The sequence below is a fragment of the Labeo rohita genome, chromosome 8 (assembly GCF_022985175.1).
Source record: "Labeo rohita strain BAU-BD-2019 chromosome 8, IGBB_LRoh.1.0, whole genome shotgun sequence".
NCBI lineage: Eukaryota > Metazoa > Chordata > Actinopteri > Cypriniformes > Cyprinidae > Labeo > Labeo rohita.
The window spans coordinates 32,371,325-32,395,903 of NC_066876.1; the positions used below are offsets into that span (position 1 = coordinate 32,371,325).

Sequence of the window (24,579 nt, forward strand, 5' to 3'; positions counted from 1 at the left end):
GCTCAGATGTTAAAACCGCTTGTTCACAGAGATTAGAGTCGTGACATGGCAAAGCTTACATTACCTTCAAAATACTGCGGTCCTGGAGCTGTGGGAGAGCAGGGCGACGGTCCTCCTCTGTCTGGACTCACCTGCGAACATAACCAAGGTGTGAGGATGTGTGCTGAACTACTAATATACATGCTACCATATCATACTGCTCATACTATTTCTGCAATACATACTGTATCCTGTGCACAGACTGTAAATCTTTCGTATGCTAAGAATACCTGGATGACCCACTACTTTTTTGTTTTCCAAAATGTGCAGTATACACAATACAACATCACACAATGCAACATGCTCAACTTGACCTTTTCCAGTCTGATAAATGAATAATGTATTTTAACAATGAATCGTTAATGCATTGCATTCATTTTTGACTATTTCTTGCTTATTTTCCCCCCCAAAACAATTAGACTTTTTATTGATATTTTTATTTGATATTGGGGGGGTTTTTTTATTTAATTTTATGTACTTAAAAAAATGCAATAATTATTTCTGCATATTTTTTTACTGACTAATATTTTTTTATTTACTTTTATTTACTTATTTCTTTTACTTATTACTTATTTGTGCATATTTTAATAATAATTTCAATAATAATAATTTTTTCACATTTTAATTTTTACTTTTAAATATTTTTTACAGTGATAATTTTTGTATTTACTTATTTGTTATTTTATGTTATTTTTTCACTTTGTTTTTATTTATTTTAATTGTATTATTTACTTATTTTTTATTTTACATTTTTCTTTGTTTATTTGGTTTTTATTTATTTTTATTTACTTATTTCTTTCCAAAAATATTTTCCCTATTTTATTCAATAATAATTTACTTAATTTACTGAGATATTTTTTTCTTTTAAATATTTTTTACAGGGATACTTTTTGTATTTTTAATTCAAATGTAATGGTTTTTTTCTAAAAATATTTTTACATTTTTATTTACTTATATTTTTCCTAAAATACTTTTTTTTTTGTATATTTTGTTGATAATTTTTTATTTATTAAAAAAAGTATTGCTGCATATTCTTTCAATAATAATGTATTTTATTTACTTTGTTTTTAATTTATTAACGTTATTTTATGTTATTTATTTACTTTATTTGTTTTTTGTTATTTATTTATTTTGTTTTTATTTATTTTTATTTTATAATTTATTTATTTGTATTAATGTATTTATTTGTTTACTTTGTTTTTATTTACTTTCTTTAAAAAACTTATTTTGCCTATTTTATTCAATAATAATTTATTTTACTTTTTTTTCCCCCCTCAAACTACTTTTGCATATTTTCTCAATAATGTGTTATTTTTATTGATATTTTATTTCTTTTAAATTTTTTAACGGGGATAATATTTGTATTTTTTATTCAAATGTATTTTTTAAAATAGCTTGTATTTTTTTATAAAAAAAAAATTAAAATATTTTTTCAATATTGATTTATTTGAATTTACTTATATTTTTCCTAAAAATATTTTTTGCATATTTTGTTGATAATAATTTATTTTTATTTGTTAAATTTTGTTTCTTAAAAATATGTACTTTAATAAATCTCATTTTTTACTGAGATCATAACTGCATGCAACTCACTAAATTAAACAATGCAAGGTGGCCGTGTGACAGCATGTAACATACATTTAGTTTAAAACATTTAGCATTGCATACTGCATACTTTTACAAAAAACCTATATACCGTGCAGTATGCATTAAACAGCATGCAAGTATTCCACACACATACACAGACAGAGAGATGGTGTTGACCTGTGCATCAGGATTGGCGATGCCACTCTTGCGCCTCAGCGTGTCTCCCTGACAGGCCGTGAGCAGCGAACTGGGTAAAATAGATCTGAAATCATTGAAAGATCTCCTCCGAACGCCCTCGGTCTCCACAGACACGCGCTGAGCCGGCGGCGGCGCTCCTCGCGGGAAAAGCTGAGAGAGGAGGGGCTCTCCACCATTACCATAGCGACCGAATGCTCGGGTCACGCCCAGAAGACACGGAACAGCATACCTGCACAGGTACACTAATGAGACAGGAAGTGAGTCAGGAGAGCGAGAGCGAATCCGTATGTGTGTTTGTGATGTTCAGCAGAGCTCAATCACCTTTATCATGGTTCTCAGGCATCTGGCAGATCTCCAGCAGAGTCTGCATGACCTCCATCACTGCTTCCAGAATCTGGATGGAAAGAGGTTAAATGAGTGCGAAGGAAAAGTAAGATGGAAATGTAGAGATGCGGTGAAGATCAGACCTGCGAGCGAGAATCTGGGTCTCTCTGAGCGACGTCAGACAGGAGCGTCACCAGACAGAAGCTGAAGTTTTCCGCCATGGGGAGAGTATCTGTGAGCATATCAAATACAAGCTTGATTTGAAGTGTATATACATGGAAACACTTTACATAAAGTGTCTTATTATGAGTCTACATAACAATTTCAAGGCAGGATAAACAGAACTTAATATACAAAATTACAGAAAACACACACTAGCATTCAAAAGTTTGGAATTGTTAAGATGTGAATGTTTTTGAAAAAAATGTCTCTTCAAGGCTGCATTTATTTGGTAAAAATACAGTAAAAACATAATAATGTGAAATATTATTACAATTTAAAATAAGTGTTTTCTGTGCAGGTATATGTTCAAATGTAATTGACTGCTGTGATCAAAGCTGAATTTTTAGCATAATTCTAATAATTTAATTTTTAATTATTAATTTTTTGCATATTTTATTCAATAATAATTTATTTTATTTACTTAGTTTTTCTAAAACTACTTTTGCATATTTTTAAATAATAATTTATTTTTATTTTTATTTATTTCTTTAAAATATTTAGCATTTTGCTCAATAATATGCTCAAGAAACATTTCTGTTTTTTTTTTTGTTTGTTTGTTTTTTGCATTTTTCATTATTTTTTCAATAATAATTTATTTTTATTTACATTTATAATAACTAATACAGAAAACACACCACACACTACCATTCAAAAGTTTGGAGTTGGTAAGTTGGTTTTAATGTGTTTGAATCTATGCTGCAATTTATTTGGTTAAAAATACAGTAAAAGCTGGATTTTTAGCATAATTCTAATAATTTATTTTTAATATATATATATTTTTTTTTTTGCATATTTTATTCAATAATAATTTATTTTATTTACTTATTTTTTCTAAAACTAATTTTGCATATTTTTCAATAATAATTAATACAGAAAACACACTACCATTCAAAAGTTTGGAGTTGGTAAGATTTTTTAATGTTTTTGAAAAAAAACAACATTATTTTTATATAATTATATTTTTTCTAAAAATAATTTTTGAATATTCTGTTAATAATAATTTATTTTCATTTATTAAAAAAAGTATTTCTGCATATTCTTTTAATAATAATAAATACAGAAAACACACAACCATTCAAAAGTTTGGAGCTAATAAGATTGTAATGTTTTTGCCAAATATTTTTGTGGAAACCGTGATACATTTTATTTTTTGGAATTTACAGATGAATAGAAAGTTGAAAACAACAGTTCTTATTTAAAACAGAAATCTTCTGCAGCATTATAAATGTCTTTACTGTCACTTTTGATCAATTTAATGCATCCTTTATGAATAAAAGTATTAATTTCTTTAAAAAAAAAAAAAAAAAAAATCTTAGGGCCCCCAAACTTTGCGTATTCAGTCATGTATACTTGATAAAAATAAAGCAGTTGGTACCTTTACACTTCCTCCCAGCATTCTCCTCCACCCATTGCACTCTGGGTAACCCCTTCAGCAGACTCAACAAGTAACTTACCACAGTGTCTTTGTGCTGAGAAAGACAAATATCATATATGAACCACGTGTTGCAAAGATGCAAACTCCATCACAACAGTCTAGATCAGAATATACTTGCAAATCTAATCCAAAAATCACATTGCATACATTATATTTCTCCAGAGAAATTTTGCAGCCTACGATAAAACAAAGCAACCCTTTGACAAGTGAGAAAAACAAAGAGTACAAGCTAAACTCTGTGTGCGTGTTTGTGTGGGTGGCTAAGTTTAAAGTGTCTTAAAGGAATAGTTCACTAATTTTTTTTTTTTTTTCTGAAAACGCACTCACCCTCAGGTCATCCAAGATTAGGATGAGTTTTTTTCTTCATCAAATTTGGAGAAATGTGTCATTCCATCACTTGCTCACCAATGAATCCTTTGCAGTCAGTGGGTGCCGTCAGAATGAGAGTCCAAACAGCTGATAAAAACATTGCTTAAATACACGTCCATGATCCATAATAACGCTTCCTCCAGTGCAAAAGTCCATCTCTTGTTGTCTCTCACATCAAAATCCATTCACATATTTGTTTAAAGCTGTTTTAGACTGTGCAGATTTCTCTCCTGATTCAGACCAGACGGCTTTTTTACTGACGGAAGTGTTATTAACTTCTATGTGAGTATCTGTTAAAATGCTAATTATTTCTGTGATCAAAGCTGAATTTTCAGCATCATTTCTAAAATTTTTTTTTTTTTTTTTGCATTTTTCCAATAATTTATTTTTAATTACTTATTTCTTTCAAAAAAAGGTTTTGCATATTTTATTCAATAATTGATTTTATGTACTTATTTTTTCTAAATCTACTTTTGCATATTTTTTCAATAATAAATTTGTTTTTATTTACATTTTTATTTCTTTAAAATATTTAGCATTTAAAATATTTTATCATTTGATATATTTTGCATTTAATTTTTTTTCTTAAAAATATTTTTGCATATTCTTTCAATAATAATTAATACAGAAAACGCACACTACCATTCCAATTTTGGAGTTAAGATTGGAGATAAGATTTTCTTGTTTTTGAAAAAAAAAAAGTCTTATCAGTCATGCCATTTATTTGGTAAAACAGTAAAAACAGTGAAATATTATTACAATTAAAAAAAAAAAAAAAAAAAAAAAAAAAAAGCCATTTCTTTAAAAAAAATCTTTTGCATATTTTATTCAATAACTGACTTCATGTGCTTATTTTTTCTAAAACTACTTTTGCATATTTTGTAAATATTTTTCAATAATATTTTATTTTTATTTAATTATATTTTTCCTAAAAATATTTTGTTAATAATCATTCATTTTTATTTATTAAAAAAAGCATTTGTGCATATTCTTTTAATAATAATTAATACAGAAAACACACACTACCATTCAAAATTGTGGAGCTAATAAGATTTTCTAAAAAAATCTTTTTTTGGGAAAAAAAAGTCTCATCAGAGCTGCATTTATTTGGTAAAAAAAACAAAAAACAATAAAAACAGTAATAATGATGTGAATTAGTATTACAGTTTAAGACTTTTGGCTTGTAAACGGTGCTTGATCTGTGCAGATTTCTCGCCTGATTCAGACCATGTTTCTTACAAACATGCAGCTTCTGGTTCCATAAGATGTTAATTAATGGACTGGACTGGACGGTGTGGATTACTTGTGGATTATTGTGATGTTTTTGTCAGCTGTTCGGACTCTCATTCTGACGGCACCCATTCACATCCATTGGTGAGCAAGTGATGTAATGCTACATTTCCTCAACTCTGATGAAGAAACAAACCCATCTACATCTTGGATAGCCAGAGGGTGAGCACATGTTCAGCAAATATTCATTTTTGGCTGAGCTATTCTTTTAACCAGCACATATCTCACATATCTAAAATCCAGACGTGATCACATTATCTGCTTTAGCAGAGATTTACTCTCATAAAGCAGCTCAGCAGCTGGAAAGCTTTAACACACACTCACTCAGCTATTCAAGGACGTTCCCAAAAGGAGGTTTAGTCATATTTAGCGAACATCCAGGCAAACACACACACACACAACAAAAAAAAACACTCTAATATACTAATATGCGATCTCAGTCACCTGTAAATCAGACTCGACCAGGAACACGGCCAGAGCGATGACAGCATCCCTGCGCCGGACATCTAAAGTGTAGATGCCACGGCTGTCGCACGGACACATGCATAACAACTTCTGCACCTGATGAAAAGAGACATGCTTTCTTCAAGAGACACTTGAATCTGTTTTCTATTCTTATCAGCTGACACGAGCAGCCACAGCGCTGCTGATAAAAGGCTTGAGTTAAACAACTTCCCTCTCTGGAGTTATAAGCAAACTGATCTATTCTGGCTTCTGCAGAACAAGAACAACCTGTTAAGACATTCACGCATGATTTGAGAGCATGCATGTGTGTGGAAATCATCTGCTCATAATACAACGACATGAAGAGTTCTGCCGCAGCACGTTTAAACAGTCGTAGATGTTTGCCTGCAGTGCGCAAATGCATGAAAAGAAAGATGAATCTGTCATGCTGCGTTTGCAATGAGGAAATGCATTGAGGCAAGAGGGCAAAAGGAAGCTTATACACCTGCTGCTGTTGCATAAATACTATAGTAGTGTCAGAGCAAATGTGTAGAAAAGAAAGAAAGGCTTTCATCAGTCGCTGCGGGCGCAAGCTGGCACTGTTTAGAGCCTGTAAAAGCCTCTGGACATGTGACAGCTCTCAACTGCTGCATTTGTTATTCAGTTTAATATGGCAAATATATTTTACAAAATGTAAAACAATTACAGATGTTTCTGTTTGGTTTGTATCCAAAAGTGTGGCAGTTTTAAAACATTTAATGTAATGCATTTATTCAGCTCAAACAATAAAAGTACCTTGCTAATGCTTTCTTTCACGTTTCTTGTTTTAAGATCAGGTTTTTAAAAATATATGACATTTAAATTGCAAAAAATATTTTTTTACTTAAGTTTGTTTTCTGGGACAAATATTTTAAATATAGACACATTTAGTTCAGAGGCAAAATTACTTGAGATGTGAAGTCCTTTTCTGAAAAATGTATTAAAATGAAGTGAGTTCATCCTTAAAACCAGGGTTATTATAGGGTTATTTAAAAAAAACATAAAAACATTCAATAATTACTTTAAACCAAAAAAAAAAAAGTGAAAAAAAAAAATAAAAAAAAAAAAATAAATTAATTAAATAAATAAATAAATATGTTTTTTTTTTTTCACTTTTTTTTGTTTTGGTTTAAAGTTATTATTGAATGTTTTTATGTTATATGTTATATATTATTTGATCAAAAATGCAAACTAAAATAATTTTGTAAAATATTATTGTAATTTAAAATAACAGTTTTCTATTTTAATATACTTTAAAACATAATTTATTATTTTTAATTAAGTTAAATAAATAAATAAATAAATATAAACAGTTGCAAAAAGCTAAATTTCTCATCTTAATTTCTTTTAATTTTAACTAAAACAACTCAAACTAAAAATTCACAAACAAATTTTACAAAGAAATTAACAAACTAATATGTTTATCAAAACTACTAATACTACTAAAAAAACTTACTAAAAACATATGGAATAAGTAAGATTTTTAATGTTTTTTTTTTTTTTTTTAAAGAAGTTTCTTATGCCCATCAAGGCTGTATCTATTTAATAAAAAAAATATGAAAAAAATCGCAATTTAAAATAAGTTTTTTATTTTAATACAGTTTAAAATATAATTACAAAAAGCAACACTTCTTATATTAATTTATTTTAACTTGATGAACTAAAAATAATTAATAAAATAATATGATTAAAACTACCACTTAAAAAAACTACTAATTACTAATACTGATCAAAAATACAGAAGAAAAAAAATATTTTGTGAAACATTATTGCAATTTAAAGTAAGTTTTAACTTAACTTTAATATACTTCAAAATATAATTTATTATAATTTAATAATTGCTTTTTTATTAATAATAATAATAATAATAATTAAATAATTAATAAAATAATACAATTAACAAAACTACTATTTAAACAACTACTAATACTTCTACTAAAAATGACAAAAATGCACAACAAAATTACTACAACTTTAAAATTTAGATTGAATTTGAAATGTAAAAAAAAAAAATAAATAAATAAATAAAAAAAATCTCAAAGATGAAAACAAAACTATAACAGCATCTCAATTATACTAAAAAACACTGCTTAAATAAATAAATAAATAAATAAATATGTGCCAGTGGGGTTAGAAAAATAAACTTCATTCAAACAAGATTAGGCATTTTTCTGAGCCCATTGGCAGATTTTTTTTAAATCAAAAACTTTATTTTGATGCATTTTCAAGTAAATGTATCTAGATTTAACAGTGTTCTTGACTTTTTGCAGTGAAGTATGATGTAAATATCATTGCAAATGAATGTGGTAATCATGCGGTGTCATGTTATATTTCAGATAACCAAAATATTACTGTAAGAGTTAACCAAAAAAAGCTGAACTCCATCCAAACGCACTGTTCGCATGGTTGCAGTCGTTGCATTGCTGCGCAACAAACTTGCTGCGCGCTGCAGCCTGTGACACCTGTCGCGTGCATCACAATAACGCGGCGTGATATGATTATAATGCAGTGCAGGATGTGAAGAGTGCAGTGAAGAGTGCGTGTGTCGTGTTGTACCTTCTCGACGGGCGCTGGTCGGTGCGCTGCCAGTGAACGCGCGAGCGACAGAACCGTGTTGAAATAGAACTCGCGCGTCCCGCCGCGCGTCGCCATGATTCACGAGACGCCACGGGAAAGTTGAAAACACACAAACGATGATTCCCGCAGCAGCCTGTGTTGAAGAAAAACACGACCGCAATACGGAAAGTGTGAAGGCACAAATAACAGCCAATGAAGAGAGCGAGAGCTCGAGTGCGCGAGGCGTGTCTGCATTAAAGCATCATCAGAATGTGGTTTATCTTATTGGCTCATACAGATGATGAATATTTTCACACAACTAATGCAAAGGGGCTTTTATAAACGTGTTTTATAATAAATTAAAAATAGAGAACCCTGAACCAACTTAAAAATCCTAAAGAGCATTGGCTAAAAATATATATCATTTATATTTATAATTTACTGTTACATTATATACGATTTTGCAGTAGTATTTCTGTCATTTTCCTGTGTAATGTCTATAAATAAATACAATACCTACAATAACAACAACAATAACAAAAACTACATTAATAATAATAATAATAGTAGTAGAAGCAATATATTATTAATAACTATTATTGATACATAATTATTATTCATTATTATTATTGTTATTATTATCTATGTTAATAATATTAATAATTTATGGTAGTAATTATATATATATATATATATATATATATATATATATATATATGATTGATAATAATAAAAAATTATAATTTATTGTTTTTGTCATTATTATTAATATTAAATTATTAACAATTGTATTATATTAATTATTAATAATATTAAAACATACAATAGGGGCTATTTATGATATTAAAATAATACCAATAATCAGTAGCAGCAGTAGTAGAAGTAATATATTATTAATACTAATTATTTATAAATTTATTATTATTATTGTTGTTATTGTTATTATTGCCTATATTAATAATTAATAATAGTAGTAGTATTAATAATACTACTACTACTATTACTATTACTACTACTACTACTACTAATAATAATAATAATAATTATAAAAAGAAGAAGAATGTTTATAATAATAATAATGTACTGTTTTCATAATAAAATTATTATTAATAATAATATTAAATTATTAACAACTATATTATATTAATTATTAACAGTTATAATAATTAACAATATTGATTATTTATATTGATAGTAGTATTAGTAGAAATAGACATAATAGGCCTATATTATTATTTAGATAAATTCTTATTTTCTTATTATCTAATTACTATTATTATAAACTAACCAAACTAAAATTATTAATGATATTAATAATTGGTGGTGGAATAGTAGTAAAGGTAATATGATATTTTGGATATTAATAATTATTATTTATAATAGTTACTATTATTTATATTGATATACTAATTAACAATATTGATTTAGAATAATATGCAGTATATGTAGTAGTAGTAGTAGTAGAGGTAATATATTATTTATAAAAATAATAATAATTATAATAATATTAATTAATTAATTATCGTTATAAATTAGCAATATTAAAAAATAATAATAATAATAATAATAACTGGTAGTAGTAGTATTATTTAAAATAATATTGTAATAATATAAATTTAGAATAATAAGTAGAAGCAGTAGAAGTAATATATTATTACTTATATAAATATTTATCATATTATTAATACTAGGCTAACAAATAATTTTGGAATTAGAATAACTTGCAGACATTTTTCTAAGTTTAGAAATGTGTTTAGTGGGTCTAACTATCTCCATTTTCAAATCCTAGCAATAGTTTTCGAATCCTAAACGTCAAAACAAAGCGTCACAAATAACAACAACGAAAAGTGAAAGGCGTGTCAGAGGAGGAGCCTGTCTGACGTCATGATGACACCACCGGAAGTCCTTTCGGCATAAGCGTCAGCTGATAGCAGGAGAAACACATCGTCCGCAAGCGATCAAAGGTACAAATTTATCGATAAAATGTTCAATATGTTATTTTTTAAATCAAGCAGACAGAGAGGAAATGTTCCTGAAGATGACGCAGGTTTTATTTAAAGGCTGTTTTTAGGCAAAATACTGTAGCGGAGACACAACAAACACGAGTTTCTTCAGTATGTTCAGGTTACTCGGGTTATGAAATGTTTACACATTAATTCGTTTAGTATATAGTCATATGTGCCTGCTGATGATTATTTGTCACTCATAGTAGTTTGTTGACAGACATTATGTATTTACCCAGATAAAGTACCATGTTTTTTAGACATTTACCTCGGTAGAAGAGTGAATACTATATGATACCCTCACTATATCTATTTAACACTTCGTTATCATTTTTACCATGGTACAGGCACTTGAAAAAGTAGATCAAACTGTTATATAAGGTCATGTTATATAAGGTCATCACTGTCTTATTTTATACATATTATGAGTTAGTGATGTTTTAGTTTCTCACATATATTCAGTCTTGTTTTGAGCATAAAGTCACTAAATTCTGTTAATTTTCTCATAAAACTAGACTTAATATCTTCATTTTGCATCTCAGGTTATGTTTTCGGTCGTCACTATAATATACACTACCAGTCAAAAGTTTTTGAAGATTTTTATTTATTTATTTATTTTAATAAGTCTCTTCTGCTCACCAAGCCTGAATTGGTGAAAACAGTCAAATTTTGATTTTCTTTTTTTTTCATTTAAAATAATTGTTTTCTATTTAAATATATTTTAAAGTATAATTTATTCATGTGATTTCAGAGCTGATTTTTAGCATCATTACTCATATGATTTTTCTTGTTATATTTTAATGTTACAAAAGCTTTTTATTTCAGATAAATGATGAACTTTGGATCTTTCTATTCATCAAAGAATCCTGAAAAAAATGTGCTCAGCTGTTTTAAATATTATGATAATAGTAATAATAATAAAATCTTTCTTAAGTAGCAAATTAGCATATTAGAATGATTTCTGAGAGATCATGTGACACTGAAGACTGGAGTAATGATGCTGTAAATTCAGCTTTGATCACAGGTATAAATTACATTTTAAAATATATTAAAATAGAAAGCAGTTATTTAAAATAGTAAAAATATTTCAGAATTTTACTGCTTTTGCTGTACTTTGGATCAAATAAGTTCAAGCTTGGTGAGCAGAAGAGACTTCTTTAAAAAACATTAAAAATCTTACTGTTCAAAAACTTTTGACTGGTAATAATAATTATTAATAAATAGTAAATAGTACCACTTCAGCAGTTTACGTATTTCTGTTTACTGTCATCTCACTCAAGCACAGGATGTCTGCCTACCCCAAATCCCACAATCCTTTCGCCGATGATGATGACGAAGAGGACCTGAAGCCTCAAAAAGGCTTCAACTTTGATGACGATCCGGAGGAGAGTTCCCTGAGCCCGGCGGAGAGACGGCAGCGACAGCTGCAGCAGGAAGTGATGCGCACAGCGCAGTCGGCTGTGGACAGCAGCCACCGCTCGCTCGGACTCATCTACGAATCTGAGAAAATCGGATCCGAGACGGCGGAGGTGAGAAGAAGCGGAGGCTGAATTTCTGTGGATTTTGTCTCTCAAACGTACTGCTTTTTATTAAAGTGTCTGTATTGTCCCCCACAGGAGCTGATTCGTCAGGGCGAGGCTTTGAAAAGGACAGAGAAGATGATTGACAACATGGAGCAGGACATGAGGACGAGCCAGAGGCATATAAACACCATTAAGAGTGTGTGGGGTGGCATGATCAACTATTTCAAAGGCAAACCTGAACCTCCCAAAGCAGCACAAAAAGACCAGCCCGTGTCCTACGAGGCCAACAGCAGGTCAGAATAAATACTCACCCCATGTTAGTAGCTTTTAGACATTTACATGCACTGAAATGTGGTTATGATGGCATGTTGTTCCTGTAAATCAGGGGTGTCAAACTTAGTTCATGAAGGGCCACAGCCCTGCAGAGTTTAGTTCCAACCCTGCTCCAACACACAAACCATGTAGTTTTCAAATAAACCAGAAGGACTTGATTAGGTGGTGCGTTTAATTAGGGTTGAATCTAAACTCTGCAGGGCTGTGGCCCTCCAGGAAATGGATTGACACATTTTTGCTAAAATGTACAAAAGTAGTTTCCGTGTTTGCCACTTTTCTTTTTCCTTATGCATTCATAAAGGGAATTTCTGCAGATTCTATGAAGGTAAATTTAAGACTAAGTAAAGAAATTTTAAGATTGAAGGGAACGCAATGCAATCTCTAAATGTAAACGTCTACATAATAAATTGTTTTAGCAACACTTAAAAGTTACAAAATTTCAACTGATCTCCATTACTTTTTAATTAAAATTAATTTTAATAATAAAAACCCCTTCATGGCTTAAATAGCTTAGCTCTCAACCACTAAAATATTTTTAAAAAGTTGTTTTCCAGTGCAAATGTCTCAAGATTTTAAAACCAAGATACATTTATTTGAGAAATAAAATTATTTAAAATATAAAGTCTCACTATCTGTGAAAGTTATCAAAATGAAGTAAGATAATGATTAAAATGAGAACAAATATCTGCCAGTGGGCTCAGAAAAATCAACTTAATTCAAAGGGAAAACAAGTTAAAATCCTTATATTAGTTCTTGCTTTAAGCATAAACTTCATTTTGTTCAATTTCTCAGAAAACAATATCTTGATTATATAAATTTATGTCCAATTAAACACGTTTAGATATTTGTACTGGAAGACAAGACAAAAATACAGAGGCAGAACAACATTTTTTGCAGTGCATGCAACATTCAACACCATGTCTTTATGAATTTAACACTTTCAGTTCTGATTTAAGGCCATCATTTGTGGAACTGCAAATCAAGACTTAAGGCCCGGAAAACCCCTGATAAAAGTTACACTTTCCTACTAATCTTTTGCATTTCAAGCATTTGTTGTGAAATGAAAAAGTGGTTGTGATGAATAGATGTACAGTTCATTCAGCAGACAAAATACCGAGTATATTCCCAAAAAATTAATACGGAAAACTTTTGTACTGTTGAAAAAATTAGACAAGATGTGTACATCTACATTAACAACTTAAACCTAAATAATGATCTTAGTCAGTGAAGATGCCATATCTGTAAATACAACATTTCTGAATATAATTGAACAACAAAACTTATTTTGTGAATGTCTGATGATGTTAGGTTACAGAATGCACTTGCGGAGAGCAAACAGCAGGAGGACAAATATCAAGCCAGCCATCCCAACCTCAGGAAAATGGACACATCTGGTAAACACAGACACATTTTACAAATTTACCCACGTTCCTTTGAGAGCCAGTGTGACCTAGTAATGGGAGAAGCAAATCTTTTTAAAACTTTGAATCAGTTGAACCAATTTGCAAAATGATTCACTGTTTTGAAGCGCTTGAAACGCCACATGCTGGTAAGAATGGTAAGAAACCTGCATTAAAAACAACTTTAACAAACCAATTGCAAATTTAGAATCTATTAAATGCAATAAACAAATCTTCTGGTATTTAAATATGAAGTGTGAGTATAACGTTATTTTTGCTGTAAATGCCACCACGCAACGTTCGTAGTTCTCTAATGGATGTTTTCAAAATTGTTTCACAAGGAATAATCTTCAGTTTTTTTTTTATCAAATATTGAACTGAGAAATCTTGTATAATGATATGAGTTGTGGTTTTTCATTACTACTTGGTAATTTACTTCTTTTTAAACACATTTATCTTTCTAAGCCATAGATGCTGGTATGGCAATAGAAAACAAACAAATAATTTGTAATTGTATTTATTTGTAGGGCTGGTTTGTTTGTTTTGTGGTTAATCAGGCCAAATAAGGGATTATTAACTAAAACTTTGTTTTTATTATACAACTGTGCCATTAAAATGTCTACTAATTTATAAAACTGATCCTAAATCAGCTAAAAACCATATAAACACTAGTTTACGGTTTGACAGAAATCATTGCCTCATAGCAGCAAAACACTGAAGTATTGAAACACTTCAAAGTTTGAAAATGGCATAATGAAGTCTCATTTCCTGAAATCACATGACTTTTTGTCAGTTTGATACACGTTTCGAATCACTGATTCGAAACAAATGATTCACAAAGGTTTCAAAGCTTCCCAAAGTATAACCAGACAAAACTTTGAATCAGTCAAATTAATTGCTTAGCAAATAAAAATATGAAATATATTTTAAAATACACAGAAAATAGTTACAAATCAAAAATCAGTTTTTAAAATATATTTACTTATATTTTCTTGTATTTACCAATATATGTTTGGCCATTTTGTACATTTTTATAAATATATTTTAAAAATATAAATGATAATTTAAAAAATAATTGGAAATACGTCAGTATGTTCTCCAAATGTTAATGGCTGCAATAAGATTGCAACACTTCAAAGTTTGAAAATGACATCATAAACCCTTGTTTACTGAAATTGCATGACTTTTTGTACATGCTTTGAATCACTGATTTGAAACAAATGATTCACAAGCTTCACAAAGTGTAACCAGACAAAACTTTGAATCAATCGAACCAGTTGCTTAGCAAAATGATTCACTGATTCGCAGCACTCGAAACGCTACATGCTGGTCAAAACGGTTTAAATGCAATTAACAAATCATCTAATACTGTTAAATGTGACTGTATAATGTGTTATTTTATTAATCTGTTGGCCTTGTTTTGTTTTTCATGGTTAATCAGCCAATAAGAGTCATTAAAAGTCATCAAAATGTCTACAAATTTATAAAACTGATCCAAAATCAAGTTGAATCGATATAGACACTGATTCACAATGATCATTGCCTCTTAGTGGCAAGCCATTGAAATATTGAATTTTTTTAAAATTGTTATGACTTAATAAAGCCTTGTTTACTGAAATTGCATGAATTTGCTAGTTTGATACACACTTCGAATCACTGGTTCAAAACAAATGATTCACAAAGGTTTTGAAGCATCACAAAGTTTTAGCATTTGTCAGCTCATCAAAATCACAAATGTTCATTTGAACAGGATTCGGAGCATCTGCTTCGCTGGACAACGGGCCGTCCGATCAGAACGGATATCCCAAGAACAAACAGCTACGGGACGCCCATCATCAGCTGGACAGAAACCTCGGTGAGAAACACAAAACTTATACCTTGGTTTTTCCTCATACCTTGATTGGATCACACCGGGTCTGAATGTTTGTTTGTGACCTGCAGATGAAATGGCGTTGGGTTTGGGTCGTCTGAAGAATCTGGGTCTGGGGCTGCAGTCCGAAATCGACGACCAGGACGTTTCTCTGGACTCTTTGCTCAATAAGGTCGACACAATGGATGGCAAGATCAGCTCCACCAACCGGCAACTCAAAAACCTCAAATAGACTCCCAGTGTGATGTCATTTCCTCAAGGTGTGGCCTAAGTGATCCAAAACACCTGCTTAGAAACATTTCTGGTTTGATTTTCAGGGGAAGTGTGTGTTTGTGTGTATGCGAAAAGGTTAGAAGAAACGTGAGGTGGTTTGAGAAGTTCAGCACACATTTCAGTTCTGCCTTCATTTAATCGTCACTTATTTGACCTGGATTGTACATAAGCTTTGAGCTAAAAATGTCACACGTAAGAAAAGTCTGTTAGAGACTTTTCAGCGAGTGCTTTCCGAATCACCAAATACCATGCACTCCTTAACTGAACACAACTGCAACATGACCTAGTTTAGAAAAGTTATTCCCAAGAGAAATATGTTTTTATAATGATGTATCCTTGTTTCCCATGTGCTTTCATTTCACATTAATGGAGTACTGTGTATACATGTTATCAGAAATATACTGAGCTGCCTTAAAGTTCATTGATTTCAGATGTTTTCTCATTGCACTGTTGCATTTCACCACAGTCTATTTACAGTCACTGTTGTGAATGCAACATAGAATATCCACTAACCTGAGGGCAAATTTATGGTATTTTTCTTTTGTTGTTTTCTGTTTTGGGTATATATAAAGGTGGCTTTGTGTGGTATACCAGACTGAAAACCTGTGAATGTTTCACTATTGTTTCTGAATCTGTGAATCATTGTTCAAATGTTGTACTCCTATTAAAGCAAACAATTTCTGTCTGCTAAATGTGACAGGTGAACATAAATAAAATATGTTTTCACTGAGAATTTCACTTCAGTCCGGATTTCTGCATGTTTCATGAAGAAAATTTAAGGAATATATGAAAAGGAATACCCTTGATACATCAATATGTTCTCTAAATGTAATGAATGTTAGCAGCACTTTAAAGTTTGAAAATACAACTTTTAACCAATTTTACTTTAGTAGCATTGAAATGTTCTTAGATTTGTGTAGGATGTTATCTTGGAATAGAAATATGGATATTTTATTTGTAAACATCATACCTTTTCGCTTATTTCTGGTAATGTCATAAAACTTGCGAGCTAAGCTAGTACAGCAAACAGACAGTGTCATGTAAACATGGCTAAGGACACGAAAAGCGGGGGAACAGACAAACTGAATCAATTGAGTGAGTCATTTACGCTTGAACCGCTCCGATTGATTCAAATTCGGGACTTCGATCATTCAGTTCAAGCGATTCACCAGCAGATCAAAGCAGAGCCATTCATTTTAGAATTTGACGTCAGTAAATGATTTTTAAAAAGCACCTATATATGGTTTTGCACCCCAGAAATATTCACTGTTTCAAATCGCTCCAAATGGATCATGTATTTGATCGGGATCGGAGCGGGTTGGCGAATCATTGTGTGAATTGAATGATTTGCGATCCGCGCTCCGAGTCTTGATCTGAAATGATGATTCGCGAATCATTGTTCAGATCTGGACTTCGGAGCGCGGATCACGAATCATTTGATTTAGATCAGAACTTTGGAGCGGGTTCGCGAATCTTTTGATTCGTATCAAAAAAAGCGCGGATCGCAAATTATCTGTTCTATACACTAATCTATATTTTTTATTATAATACATATAATGTTCTCTATTGTAGATCAGTGGTTCTATGTTCAAATTTCGCATTTTACGAATCATTTGATTCATATCGGGACTTCGGAGTGGGTTCGTGAATCTTTTGATTCAGATCGGAACTTAGGAGCGGAATCGCGAATCATTTCGCGAATGAAAATTACTACGATCACATAGAATTTAGGATGGATAGTATGCACATTTGGACGCAGGCCCAATCTAAAATTATGGTTCGTGAATCGATTGATTCAGATCGTGACTTCTGTGCGGATTCGCGAATCATTTGATTCAAATTAGAATTTCGGAGCGCGGATCGCGAATCATTTAAGTCAGATCAGGACGTCGGGGCGCGTATCGCACATCTTTTTTCTGATTTCTTTTATTATTATTATTTTTATTAAACAGTACAAAACATCACCTATTAAGGAAGTGCAATTATATATATTAAAAAATATTAATAATTAAAAAAAAAGGAAACAATACACAAATACAAATTCCTTAAGAATACAGATCCCTTAAAAAATTTACTACAAATACTGTGGTTAGTGTAGCAAAACCACGGTTAATCTGTGGTTACAATGGTTTGACTAGGCCTACAGTAACCATGTTTTGTTTAGTTTTTTTCACCTTAAGAAAACACATAAGATGCATAGCTGCAGTTCACTACTTTATGATGAACAGAGCTTTGGACTGTTTTCATATACTTCTTGTCATGATCCACTTTGAATAAAGAAAAGAGAGGGTTAAAGCCAGATTTTTGTTTGTGTATGTGAAATTTAGATAAAAGGACACAAATTAACTAAGTTATATTTTATATATTCTCTTTTGAGTAGTCAATAGTGTGTGTAACATTTAATGCCGTGACGTAAGACTTTCTTTTGTAAATTAGGACCTTTTTGAGGCCTTAATTTGTGTGAGGGCAAGGATTTTAAATAGTTAAAATAGTTTAAAATAGTTATTAGAAAATGTATGTACTGTGTAGCATGTTTCTGTACCCTGTGATATTTTTAAAAAAAACCTTTGAAAATATCATGGCACATGAATTTTAGTACCATGGTATATATCAGAGTACCATGTTATTGCTGTCTGAAACTAATACAGCCACATAACGTTTTGAAAGTTGTACTTGCAATATCAGTTCACTAGATGGTGCAATATCACACATCTTGAAACCAGTGTTGCCAAGTTGGTCTACTTTAACACTGTTGCCGTGGGTTATTTTTCATGTCCGCCGATTGAAGCGACCCCAATAACGTGATATTTAGCCCCTGAAATGCTAATTTTACCAAAGGCATCCCGCCAAAAATTATGCATTTTACGAGTTTTACCAGGGGGAACCGTCAAAACGCGATTGGGCTAGTTTTGAGATCAATTTGGCGGGTTTTGTCGTGAAAACCTGGCAACCCTGACTGAGACTATGAACTAATTAAATACTTGTCACCAGAAGAAAACTGTAAGCCTACAAATATCGAGAATATTTGGTAAACGTTCTCGAAAAGCGTTTAGTGCACAGATGAAAGAGTGAAGTTTCTTCAGAGTCGCGCACATTCATTATCATTCCTTCTCTCGTGCACATCTGCGCGCGCGTCCCAAAGCCCTCATTAACGGCTCGCTTGGGCAGCTGGTTTGGGCGGGAGACTGACGGCCGGCTGTTTTCACTGAGGTGAGTTTTACTCGGTGACATTCTGTGGTTTATTATGTAATCAGTTCGCTCGTTAAGTCTTAGTATCACTTGTAAAGCGAGGTTTGGGGTTGTGGGAAGAATGTTTGCAGTCTGTTCCTGAAAGGAAAATACCCGCGAGAGGGAAAAGTTTATCTGTCACTGGAACCGCGGCGGCGACGCCCAGTGCTATTCGTATTCCCATAAGGCTAAAATATTTTCAAATATATTAAATATGAAACATAAAAATACGAAATATATTTTAAAATATACCAAAAAGAGTTAAATATCAAATATCAGTTTCAAAATATATTCACCTAAATTTTCATGTATTTACCAGTATATTTTTGGCCATTTTTTATAAATGCAGGGCTCTCAAGTTTTAGAAAAAGTTTGGAGTGAGATTATATCTGTTAGGAGAGGAGCCCCTCAGCCCCACGCAATTCTGTCCAGTTTTTGCTAGAAGTTAAATTTTATATATTGTTCATAACTGACCAGCACAAAATAGAAACTATAACAATTGGTAAGTTTGATTAAGTCAAATTCATAAAAAATAAAATAAAATGTCTTGTATATTCAATATACAAATGTATCAAAAATCAAAAGAAATTTGGCCCCAAAAGCCAATGAACAGCAGTGCTCAAACTACACACTGTAGGCCTACACATACAGTATTACAGAACTTGCCCTGAGCATGTCAAGCTGTGTGTGTGAGAGAGAGAAAGTACACTTCAGAATGGCATTTTGTATTGCAAGTGTTTGTTGCACATATTGATGCCTTGATAATACAAAATAATTGTAACTAATCGGGTGCAGTTGCTGAGAAACAATGTATAGCCTAGTTAAATTACAGTTATGAAAATTACAATCTGAATATTTTCACACAGATTTGAATTAAATTCTTTCCCAAATTGCATTGACTGTTCTAAAATATGACAAAATGTTTCAGAAGTTTAGGACACAAAATAGGACACATGCTTATTCAATAACTGATTTATTTCCATATTTGGGTTTATGTATATGCTTTATTTTTTAAGATAACTGTTTTTTTTTTTTTTCCACCAAGGCAGTGTTAGATGCCAGTGTTTCCAGTCATAAGGATTTGCTTAAAATGAATACCATTAAAATGGTATCATAGCTATTAAACTATATCTTCTGATTTTAAATCTGTATTTAACCTAACCTAACCTAGGTGCTGAAGTCTGATTTTGTGGTGGCTGTGCTTTAAAATAAATTATTATAATCTTAATTCAAGTGATGAAGGATTTTGTAAGTCTGACAGTAATTAATGTTGAGTGCTACAACAAGGTTAACTCTGCCTGCTTTAAACGTTTCAAAAGTATTAACAGTTGAAAACATTAGTTTAAAAATTTAGAGAAGTAATCAATTTGGATAAATTTGTCTGTTTTATCAGATTTACCAATATGTAGTCCTTTTCTTAGTTTCCAGTAGCCAAAGCTTAATTAAAGCTGTTGGAGAGCTAATCATTTTGCATGAATTTGGCTATATTCCCCAACATCAGTTCTTACTATCTTTGATCACAGGCAAGTGATTTCGTCCAGGAATCCTAAAATGATGGGAAAAAACAGAAGAATGGGTTACCTACTACATTTATTTTGTTAGTTTTTAGTAAATACAAATGGCAACTTCCACTCCGTGACCTCAGCTGCACAAAACGCTTCCACTGCTAGAGAAAGCGGCAGCCACACGATCGACGATTCTACCGCTTGCCTCGTCCCGTGTGCACGTCCATGTTGCCGAGTGACTGAAGCGGGATCACGTAATTTACCTAAAAACATCTAATTTCTGATATGTGCTGGTAGGTGACATTTAACTGTCAAGAAAGCTATGAACTCCCCCCGCCTCGTCCATTAACACTATATAGCGGGACAAGTCATCCCTTACTTTTTAGCATGAGAAATACAAGGTGTGGCGTGAGAGCGTGTGAACTGGTTGAAATGCGTGTGTCTCACGGTGAATGCGTGAGACTTGAGAGCCCTGTAAATGTATTTTAAAAATATAAATTAAAATTTGAGGAATTAATGGAAATACATGTCTGCAATGAGTTTGCAATATTTGAAAATACAACTTTTATTTCAGTAACTAAAAAATGAGATTGTGGGTATCTGAGGGGGGGAACATGTCATCTCTGGCCCACTGCTTTATGGGTGCTGACAGCAGTGGATTCTGGGATTAGGGGTTGAAAAGAAAGGCATTCCAGCCTGTTCACTAAACACCAGAGGAAATGACTTGAAATCAGTGAACATGACCAGTGAATAACTAATGAAATTCAGCAGAATTATGGAATTTTGTTTTATTTGCAGTGGTAACACTTGTAAAACCATAAAGCAAAAAAAAAAAATAATAATAAATAAATAATAATATATATATATATATATATATATATATATATATATATATACAGTGCCACTAATATTGGCACCCTTGGTAAATATGAGCAAAGACGGCTATGAAAATAAATCTGCTTTGTTTATCTTTATGATCTTACATTCAAAAAATTCACAAAATGCTAACCTTTCATTGAAGTAAAACAATTAAAAGTGGGGGGAAACTTACGTTATGAAATAAATGTTTTTCTCATATGCATGTTGGGCACAATTATTGGCACCCTTAGAAATTATAATGAGTAAAGTATCTCTGAAGTATATTCCCATTCATATTTGCATTTATTTAGCACACTAGAATGATATTGTTCAGCAATAACTTCCTGTTTCACAGGATTATAAATATGAGGATCACAAAGGCCAAATTTCCTTAATCATCCATAACAAGGAATAAAACCAAATATTATAGTTCTGATGTGCAGAACAAGATTGTTGAGCTTCACAAAATAGAAAATGGCTGTAAGAAAAGAGCTAAAGAGCTCCAAATCAAACATCAAAATCAACACAAAAAATGTGTCACTGAGCATAAAATGAAGCTTCTGCCATTGCCGTCTCAGTTGCAACCTCAACCCTATAGAAAATGCGTGAGGTGAACTGAAGAGAAGAAGCACCAGCATGGAGCTGGGAAACTAAAGGATCTGAAGAGTTTCTGTATGAAGGAATAGTCTCTGATCTCTTGTCAGGTGTTCTCTAAACTCTTCAGGCATTAAAGGAGAAAACTCAGAGCTGTCATCCTGAATAAAGGACGTTGCAATAATTGGGTGCCAATAATTGTGGTCAACATGAACTAAAGAAAAACATTTATTTCATAGTAAGATTTTCCCCCTGATTTCCACAGTTTTACTTAAATGACAGGTTAGAATATTGTGAATTTTTTTAATTAAATATTAAAAAGATAAACAATGCAGATTTATTCTCACAGCCACCTTTGCTCATATTTACCAAGGGTGCCAATATTAGTGGAGGGCACTGTATATACATATTTAAACTTTTTTTTAAATCTTAACAAACGACATTTTTATATTTTTTTTTTATATTTAATGTATCTGACATATTATAAAGCTAATATAACTACTGTAGAAAAAACAAAACAAAAAAAAACTTTAAAATGAAAATATGAAAATTTAATAAAACTACCTACTACCTAGTACCCTTGCACTTATTAACCTAAACCAAACTTTTTACACTCATAAAATGAAACTACACCCTTCAGTTATAAAATCCCACCAAACCTGTCCAGTTTGTTTAGCCTTGATATTTAAGTACACACTAAAGAAAACACCTTAACTGATTTTAACCCTAATGCACCTCATCAGATGGCCGTTCAATGAGCTCACCGGTGAAATTAACCATGACCTCACTGGTGAGCCAATCACTGAGCTCATCTGTTGTCTTTCAGTGATGTCACTATTCTTGTTATTGATGGGCTTCTGCCATTTTTATTGTATGTTGACAGTAGAGAGCAGACAGGAAGTTGGGGAAAAGGGATCTTTTCTTGACACAGACCAGTTTAGAACTGTATCAGTCATGATCACATCGTCTAAACACTGGACCACAGTTCTGACAAACACTGCGAGCAGAAACTACTGGTAAGGGTGTCATCTTGATTAAAAAAAAAAAAAAAAAAAAAAAAAAATTATATATATACAGTGGGTATGGAAAGTATTCAGACCCCCTTAAATTTTTCACTCTTTGTTATATTGCAGCCATTTGCTAAAATCATTTAAAAAGATTTTTTTTCCTCATTAATGTACACACAGTACCCCATATTGACAGAAAAACACAGAATTGTTGACATTTTTGCAGATTTATTAAAAAAGAAGAACTGAAATATCACATGGTCCTAAGTATTCAGACCCTTTGCTGTGACACTCATATATTTAACTCAGGTGCTGTCCATTTCTTCTGATCATCCTTGAGATGGTTCTACACCTTCATTTGAGTCCAGCTGTGTTTGATTATACTGATTGGACTTGATTAGGAAAGCCACACACCCGTCTATATAAGACCTTACAGCTCACAGTGCATGTCAGAGCAAATGAGAATCATGAGGTCAAAGGAACTGCCTGAAGAGCTCAGAGACAGAATTGTGGCAAGGCACAGATCTGGCCAAGGTTGCAAAAAATTTCTGCTGCACTTAAGCTTCCTAAGAGCACAGTGGCCTCCATAATCCTTAAATGGAAGACGTTTGGGACGACCAGAACCCTTCCTAGAGCTGGCCGTCCGGCCAAACTGAGCTATCGGGGGAGAAGAGCCTTGGTGAGAGAGGTAAAGAAGAACCCAAAGATCACTGTGGCTGAGCTCCAGAGATGCAGTCGGGAGATGGGAGAAAGTTGTAGAAAGTCAGCCATCACTGCAGCCCTCCACCAGTCGGGGCTTTATGGCAGAGTGGCCCGACGGAAGCCTCTCCTCAGTGCAAGACCGCATGGAGTTTGCTAAAAAACACCTGAAGGACTCCAAGATGGTGAGAAATAAGATTCTCTGGTCTGATGAGACCAAGATAGAACTTTTTGGCCTTAATTCTAAGTGGTATGTGTGGAGAAAACCAGGCACTGCTCATCACCTGTGCAATACAGTCCCAACAGTGAAGCATGGTGGTGGCAGCATCATGCTGTGGGGGTGTTTTTCAGCTGCAGGGACAGGACGACTGGTTGCAATCGAGGGAAAGATGAATGCGGCCAAGTACAGGGATATCCTGGACGAAAACCTTCTCCAGAGTGCTCAGGACCTCAGACTGGGCCGAAGGTTTACCTTCCAACAAGACAATGACCCTAAGCACACAGCTAAAATAACGAAGGAGTGGCTTCACAACAACTCCGTGACTGTTCTTGAATGGCCCAGCCAGAGCCCTGACTTAAACCCAATTGAGCATCTCTGGAGAGACCTAAAATACTCTACTAAATTCTACTAAATACTGAGCAAAGGGTCTGAATACTTAGGACCATGTGATATTTCAGTTTTTCTTTTTTAATAAATCTGCAAAAATGTCAACAATTCTGTGTTTTTCTGTCAATATGGGGTACTGTGTGTACATTAATGAGGAAAAAAATGAACTTAAATGA

At 32.1% G+C, this 24,579-nt stretch overlaps 2 protein-coding genes across 3 annotated transcripts in view; one reads left to right on the top strand and one right to left on the bottom strand.

Moving 5' to 3' along the window:
- The window catches only part of pi4kab (phosphatidylinositol 4-kinase, catalytic, alpha b), a 33,787-nt gene extending 25,059 nt beyond the window's left edge, over positions 1-8,728 (bottom strand). Inside the window, exons 1-7 of the mRNA XM_051117277.1 lie at positions 8,504-8,728; positions 5,909-6,025; positions 3,746-3,839; positions 2,292-2,380; positions 2,146-2,218; positions 1,804-2,066; positions 65-131 (exon numbers count right to left, since the gene is read on the bottom strand). Coding sequence (XP_050973234.1) covers positions 65-131; positions 1,804-2,066; positions 2,146-2,218; positions 2,292-2,380; positions 3,746-3,839; positions 5,909-6,025; positions 8,504-8,599 — 799 coding nt within the window. The 5' untranslated portion in view covers positions 8,600-8,728. The remainder of the gene's footprint in view (positions 1-64; positions 132-1,803; positions 2,067-2,145; positions 2,219-2,291; positions 2,381-3,745; positions 3,840-5,908; positions 6,026-8,503) is intronic.
- A 1,656-nt stretch (positions 8,729-10,384) lies between these two features.
- snap29 (synaptosome associated protein 29) lies at positions 10,385-16,638 on the top strand. Of its 2 annotated transcripts, none has more exons than XM_051117285.1 (6): positions 10,385-10,467; positions 11,787-12,035; positions 12,123-12,322; positions 13,671-13,756; positions 15,513-15,617; positions 15,704-16,638. In XM_051117285.1, the coding sequence occupies exons 2-6, from the start codon at positions 11,793-11,795 to the stop codon at positions 15,862-15,864; spliced, it is 795 nt and encodes a 264-aa protein (XP_050973242.1). In that variant the 5' UTR covers positions 10,385-10,467; positions 11,787-11,792; the 3' UTR covers positions 15,865-16,638. The 2 variants fall into 2 exon arrangements, with proteins under 2 accessions (XP_050973242.1, XP_050973241.1); XM_051117284.1 differs by having other exon boundaries at positions 10,395-10,467; positions 11,792-12,035.
- Positions 16,639-24,579: the final 7,941 nt, after the last annotated feature.

Coding starts and splice junctions, on each gene's coding strand:
- snap29 (XM_051117285.1), top strand. CDS start 11,793: ATGTCTGCCTACCCCAAATCCCACAATCCTTTCGCCGATGATGATGAC. Junction 12,323..13,670: donor TCCTACGAGGCCAACAGCAG/GTCAGAATAAAT, acceptor TGATGATGTTAG/GTTACAGAATGCACTTGCGG. Junction 15,618..15,703: donor TCAGCTGGACAGAAACCTCG/GTGAGAAACACA, acceptor TGTGACCTGCAG/ATGAAATGGCGTTGGGTTTG.